At 39.0% G+C, this 6,601-nt stretch overlaps 1 protein-coding gene across 3 annotated transcripts in view; it reads left to right on the forward strand.

Moving 5' to 3' along the window:
- The window catches only part of ctbp1 (C-terminal binding protein 1), a 37,961-nt gene extending 32,364 nt beyond the window's left edge, over window positions 1–5,597 (forward strand). For 2 of the 3 annotated variants that reach the window (XM_078260168.1, XM_078260170.1), the window contains exons 7-11: window positions 39–128; window positions 648–778; window positions 997–1,124; window positions 1,322–1,436; window positions 2,625–5,597. In XM_078260168.1, the coding sequence (XP_078116294.1) occupies window positions 39–128; window positions 648–778; window positions 997–1,124; window positions 1,322–1,436; window positions 2,625–2,820 (660 nt within the window). In that variant the 3' untranslated portion in view covers window positions 2,821–5,597. Of the gene's footprint in view, window positions 1–38; window positions 129–647; window positions 779–996; window positions 1,125–1,321; window positions 1,470–2,624 lie in introns of all 3 variants that reach the window. The other variant, XM_078260171.1, reaches the window with a different exon arrangement.
- Window positions 5,598–6,601: the final 1,004 nt, after the last annotated feature.

Here is a 6,601-nt window from a genome sequence, read left to right on the forward strand (position 1 = left end):
GAAGATTGGGGTTGATCTTTTCCTGTATTTCTCTTTAGGACCTGCTCTTCCACTCTGACTGTGTCTCTCTGCACTGCAGCCTCAACGAACACAACCACCACCTGATTAATGACTTCACCATCAAACAGGTGGAGCAACAGCAACGTGCACACACACACACACACTTATGACTGAGCACATACACACACTTGAATGATTTATTTATCCCTACATCATCTACTACATCCCATAGCCATACATATTAAAGAGAAGTGGGTACCCTGGGAAGCTCACTACCTACATACAGATGAATGAGGTTCTCTACTGCATGCACTTCATATGATGACTGATACACTCACAAATATCCAGGGCTCAGCCTAAAGCCAATTTTCATCCCAAGACACAGGCTATACATTTAATTATTTCTGACCTTGCTGGAGGGCGGCAAGTGAAAAGAAAATGTAGCACATGTTTATTATTATGGTTAGGTTTCACTAGGAATCTTTGCACTGAGAGTAGAGAAAAGTAAAGAACAGCAGCTTTCTAAGCTTTTGTGTGGGTGTAAATTTATTTTTGCCATACATTTTAAAGACAATTAGCTAATGGGGAGAACAATTAATATTCTATTAATTATCGTGTATTTCAAACTGACTGAATGTGTGTTAAAGATGCGCCAGGGTGCGTTCCTGGTGAACACGGCCAGGGGGGGTCTGGTGGATGAGAAGGCCTTGGCTCAGGCCCTGAAGGAGGGGAGGATACGTGGAGCTGCTCTGGATGTTCATGAGACAGAGCCTTTTAGGTAATCACCCACTGATTTTTGTTTTTTTCACAAAAAGAGTAATTTTGTTATCTGTTATATCTATCTATCTATCTATCTATCTATCTATCTGTATCTGTATATCAGCAGAGGCAGAGCATACTGTATTGTGGAATATTTCTCCACTACTATTTACTACTATTACTCCAACACTGTGTTATATAATATACAGTGTACAATGCACTGTGTACATGTGTTAGTTTCAGTCAGGGTCCGCTGAAGGACGCTCCCAATCTGATCTGCACCCCACACGCTGCCTGGTACAGCGAACAGGCATCGCTGGAGATGAGAGAGGAGGCAGCTAGGGAGATCCGAAGGGCTATCACAGGTAGGGCGCACGCACGCACGCACGCACGCACGCACGCACACACACACACACACACACGGAAAGCCCTGCTGAAAAATGAGAACACAAGTCTAAAAAGAGATGTTCCCCAGTGTGAATTGTAGAACACTAGACTCTAGATTTCTGTTTTAACACTTCATATTTCTCCTTTTCTTTTTCTCCGTTTCTCTATTTGTCAGGTCGTGTCCCAGACAGTCTAAAGAACTGTGTGAATAAGGAGTTCCTCTCCCAGAACAACCACTGGGCAGGAGTTGACCCAGCTACCATCCACCCCGAGCTCAACGGGGCTTATAGGTAATAATCATCCGGATAAAGAAACCTGTAGTGGTCAGTGCAGTTTGATTTTTTTCCCCCAAACCCTGGTAAAGTGTCTAAATGTCTTGAAAATACATTATGTGACGGTTAGAAATGTAGAATGTCAGCAGATTGTTTTCTAAATGTAATTACTGACATATAGTGCATGTTACTGTTGTGTTACTGCTATAATACCCACACAGCATAAGAGAGTGCTAGTGTTTGGCCACATTTCAGCCAGGTTATAATGCATTCATCAGATTAGCTGTTACAACAACACATTGTTGTCAGTCAGTAGGGATGTCCTCAGCTGATCTGTAGAGCCAAACGGAGGGCTGATCAAGGTATTAGTCAGTACAGCTGAAACAATTAGTCAATTTAATGGTTGATCTGCAGCTATTGTGATTATTAGTTGTCATTTTATTCGCCGTTTATATCTTCTCCACTGTTAGGATTTTCCTTTATATCTTATGATAGTATATGGAAAATCTGAAAGCGTCACCTTGGGCTCTGAAACTTTGTGATGGTCATTTTTCACCATTTACTGAGATTTAATAATTGATCAATTGAGAAAATAATCTGCAGATTAATTAAGAATGAAAATGATCATTATTTGTAGTCCTAACTTCAGTATTTTGTTGATGCTGGGGATGAAATGACATTGCACAAATCCAATCCCATCTTTCCTGCTAAAATAGACTGCTTCTCTTTCCACCAATGTTACACAAAATACAAGCACAACTCTATATTGGCTTAGGGACTATAACCTTTCAATAGAAACCCTTTGATGCAAAACAGAGGGCTTAAAGTCTTAAAGACGTCAACATTTATTAAGTAGTAACACTATAAAAAAAGACTTGTATGGAGCTTGATCCATACTTAGCAATATAAGTCTTAATTTATTATCCTCTGCTGCTTTGATTTTAATCATTTTTAAAAATGTGTCTGTTCTGAGTCCCAAAACTTTATGTGGTGCAATACTAAAGTGGGCTACAATGCTAAAGTCAATGTATTCTGTTATTGTAGCTTTTTAGCTATAGATGTTAAAAATCAATTGTCTAATTTTAATGGAGGCCTACTGCAATGTGTTTACGCAGGTCAAAACAAGGTCACATATTTGTAATTTTAGTTTCAGTTGTACTTTGATGACTCAGTTTTGCGTCTCTCTGTCTCCCTCTCCCTCTTCAGGTATCCCCCAGGAGCGGTGAGCTTGCCAGCTGGTGGCCTCCCGCCACCCGTTGAAGGCATTGTGCCCAGTGCCGTGCCCATTACACACACCCTTCCGCCCGGTGTTACACACCCTCCTCATGTTCCGTCCCCCGGACAAAATACAGTCAAGCCACCAGAGGGCGACAGAGAGCAGCATCCAAATGACCAACTGTAGCCACACACACACACACACACACACACACACACACACACACACACACACACACACACACACACACACACACACACACACACACACACACACGGCAACCGGGATCCTAGTGATAAGTTCCCCAGTGACAAGTTGTTATCAGACAGTTTCACAGAGTTTCAGACGGACAGGTTGAGGTCCCAATAACAATCGATTCACAACCCCTGGCAAATTGGTTCCCAGCAGCCAGTTCACACTCCAAAGAAGAAGAAGTTGATGATGATGATGATGATGATGATGATGATGATGATGATGATGATGATGATAAATAAGATGATGAAGAGAAGTGGATAGCCGTCAGATGCTCTAATCAAAGAGCAAGACAGTTGTCCTCTGCTCCAACCAGAAGTCCTAAGAAAGACTGTAAAGATCCACAGGTTGATCTTCACATACCAATTACAGTATGGTCAAGTTTCTGCCAGAAGTAAAAAAAAAATAAATAAAACTCTATCTGTTGATTTGGGAAGAAAAAAATACAGAATCCAATTCTGCTGTCTTAGACTGTAGTGCGTCCAAAGTTAGAGGGGCGGGTTTCATGTCTTTCTCTCTTTTTCTGTGTCCTTTCCTTAGTTTGATGTACAAGCAAAAGTAGTAGGTTATGAAATGAATGTAACCTGTCTGTGTACAGTTTTTAGACTTACGCCAAGAAGACACTGATATTTGTATTCCAGTCTTAACAAAAAAAGGGTCTCTATGTAGCCAAACTGGTTGAGAATACAATATCTGTTTTTGTTTTATGTGTCCCCAAATTAAGAACCCCCCCCACAAAAAAGGCAGCTTTTTGCACACCATCTCAGGAAATTAAGTTTCCGCAGTTGGTATATATTTTCTTTTTTTAATTACTTTTTATGCCACTTAGTGCTTTTGTTTTTCTACCTGCTAGCCTTTTCGTGTCCTGCTACATTAGATGAAAATAACTTTAACAAGAGTTAAAGTTTATCTAATGTTTGCTTTTCTTTGTTATGTTTAAGGGGCATTTGATTTTGCTCTTGGGACTTAATGTAAATGTTTGACCCAAATTGAGGGGGTTGCGGGAGGAAAGGCTGTAGGGAGGTGGTGTAATGGTATGCTTGGCTGGGACGACTTCATCCCTAGTCACCATTTGAATTTAAAAACTAGAGTGGTTGGGAGCAGGTTGTGGACAAGGCAATGCACTGAGAGTTTGTAGCAGCTTACAGTTTTAGAAACAGTCTCATAAAAAGTTATTATCTTTGTCGTCTTCATGTTTAATGATCCAGTACTTCCACTCTTAACACACATTCATTTTCCAAGTCATGGAGCACGAACAGTTCAGCACACCAAGGTTTACAGATGATGCACAACATTGTGTGTTGCTTTATGCTATGATATGGATCTGTCAAATCAGCCAACAGACTTGTGAAACTGCATCAACAAACTCTATATATCAATTATTCAACTGCTCTGCTTTCTGCAAACAACATTTTTTGGTTCCTATGTGAAGTTAAACTCATATCACATCCAGTCAAGGACAGTTAATGGTTACTGAGTGATGAGGAACAGTTGTGTTCTTGAAGGTAGGGGTCAAACCAAATGTTCATATTTTTAATCCACTCCCAAATCGACCTGTTAAGACTTTTTAAAATACTCGTATGGCTCGTCAGTTTGATAAACTTTCAACAAACTAAAGGCGTTTCATGATAGCATGTCAAAACGTACTGATTAGTATCCCTTTAACATTTCATGATGAGTCCTTCCTGAGTATACTGTTTAACCACCCTCAGTGGCCTCTGTGTCTATGTGTACATACTGTATGGTGTTCTGCCTGCCTGTGTCAATGTGACTTGGTTGTATCTGTGTCTAAAAAAGCAGCACTGGGAGAAGGGGTGGTGACTAGTACGCTCCACAAGGCATCATTACAAAGACTGCCATCTAAACACAACACAACTGAACATTATGTAAAAAAACAACAACTAAGAACTAGCTTAGAAGAACTAGACTTTAATTCGAAGCTAGCAAACTCAACCAGTTATCTATGCTTTTACTGGTTACATTCCCACCAGGTAAACAAGATGCTGATGTTACGTCAACAGTAAAATATCGGGAATATTTATTCCAGTTCACATGTTGTTGATGTTAGCAGGCCAGCTAAGTGACTGTGCTTTTAGGATCCCCTTCTACCAGCAGCTGAGTAGTAAAAACAGTTTACTGTTGCCTACCTGGTCTACTTCATGGGAAGGTAGTAAAAGTAGCAATCAGGGATGGAAATTTCACGACCCATTGGCGAGTATTTCTGAGTTCTTAATGGCCAGAATAGAAGGGTTGTCTAGTACAGAAGGTACTGAGGTGACATTTAAATATCAGATTTCAGCCCCAAAATGCTTGCAATAGTTTGAATCTTACTCTTAATCTTTTCACACCAGATGCCTGTCGTTATGTGGGGGAGAAACTCTTTGTGTATACTCCCTGATATAAACTATAAGCATTCCTCATTCAAACCGATGGATGCCATAAGTGAAAAACAAAAGATTAGCGTTTTAGGTGCTTTTCAAGGTGCTCCTTGAAATTCCATCCCTGGTAGTAACACACAGTCCACTGTTGCCTACCTTGGTCCCCTTTATGGTAGTAAGTAGTAGGCGTAGCAATATACAGTATAGATATTCTATATTCTACAGTAAATATCATTATTTTTGGTCAAAACTGACAACCTGACAAAGATATGTTTGTGACTGTATGCATTTGTATGAATTATTTTAAAAGGAAATAAACTGTGGAAAGGTGAAGTTTGTGTCTTATTCATCTCTCTAGTTTCTAACAACACGGCTTAACCTAAAGCTTCCTGTTAGCATAGCCACCATATGTTGATCATATAAGAAGAAAATTAATCACCAAATGTTGCACTTAAGTCCTTTCAAAGTTACTTTTGCAGCTGCTGCAAGTAAACATGAGAGTTTGAAAGCTGTGTGCAAATTATTTAAAGCATACACTGTGTATACTATTTTGGTAGTTAGTATACCAGAAACTGGAAAGGATACAAGACATGAGGACAATCCGACTGTGACTGCCAATTAAAAATTTGGAAAATTGACAAAGAGGTTTCTCAAAAGATTTTATTCTTTGTGTTTTGAATTTTGCACCACTGAACACAATTTGTTAAAATAGTTTTTAGTGAATAGTTGAGTTAAAGCAATTAATTGATTATGCCGTTGACATGTAATGAAGCAACTAATAAGATAATTTATTTATCCTTTTTAAGTCCTTTTTCAAGCAAAAACGCAGAAAAACATATTTCTAGCTTCTCAAATGTGAGAATTTTCCGCTTTCCTTTGTCCTATACTGTGGTAAATTGAATATCTTTGGGCTTTGGACTGTTGGTTGGACAAAACAAAACATATGAGGGTGTCACTTTTGGCAGTTTTCACTATTTTCTGATATTTTTTAAACCAACTGATTATTCAACTAATCTAGAAAATAAATCGGCAGGCTAATCAATAATGAAAATAATGGTTAGTCCTGTGGACTGCATTGCGAGACAACAGTGTAAATCAATTTAGTATGCATATTGACATTGATGGGCTTAATTTTATCACCTTTGTCAACGCAGTACGAACTGAAAACAGAGTGCTTAACAAGTGCTCAAAACAGTTGGCACATTTCTAACTACTATTTTACTCAAATGTGGCTGGTTAGACAAACTTAAACAATCTAGGACAATAAGTTTCTCTTTTATACGAGTAAAAGCAATACACTGTGGTCTTTTTACTCAATTAGTTTGAAGTTTGCATCC

This window comes from Sander vitreus, chromosome 10 (genome assembly GCF_031162955.1).
Source record: "Sander vitreus isolate 19-12246 chromosome 10, sanVit1, whole genome shotgun sequence".
NCBI classification, from domain to species: domain Eukaryota; kingdom Metazoa; phylum Chordata; class Actinopteri; order Perciformes; family Percidae; genus Sander; species Sander vitreus.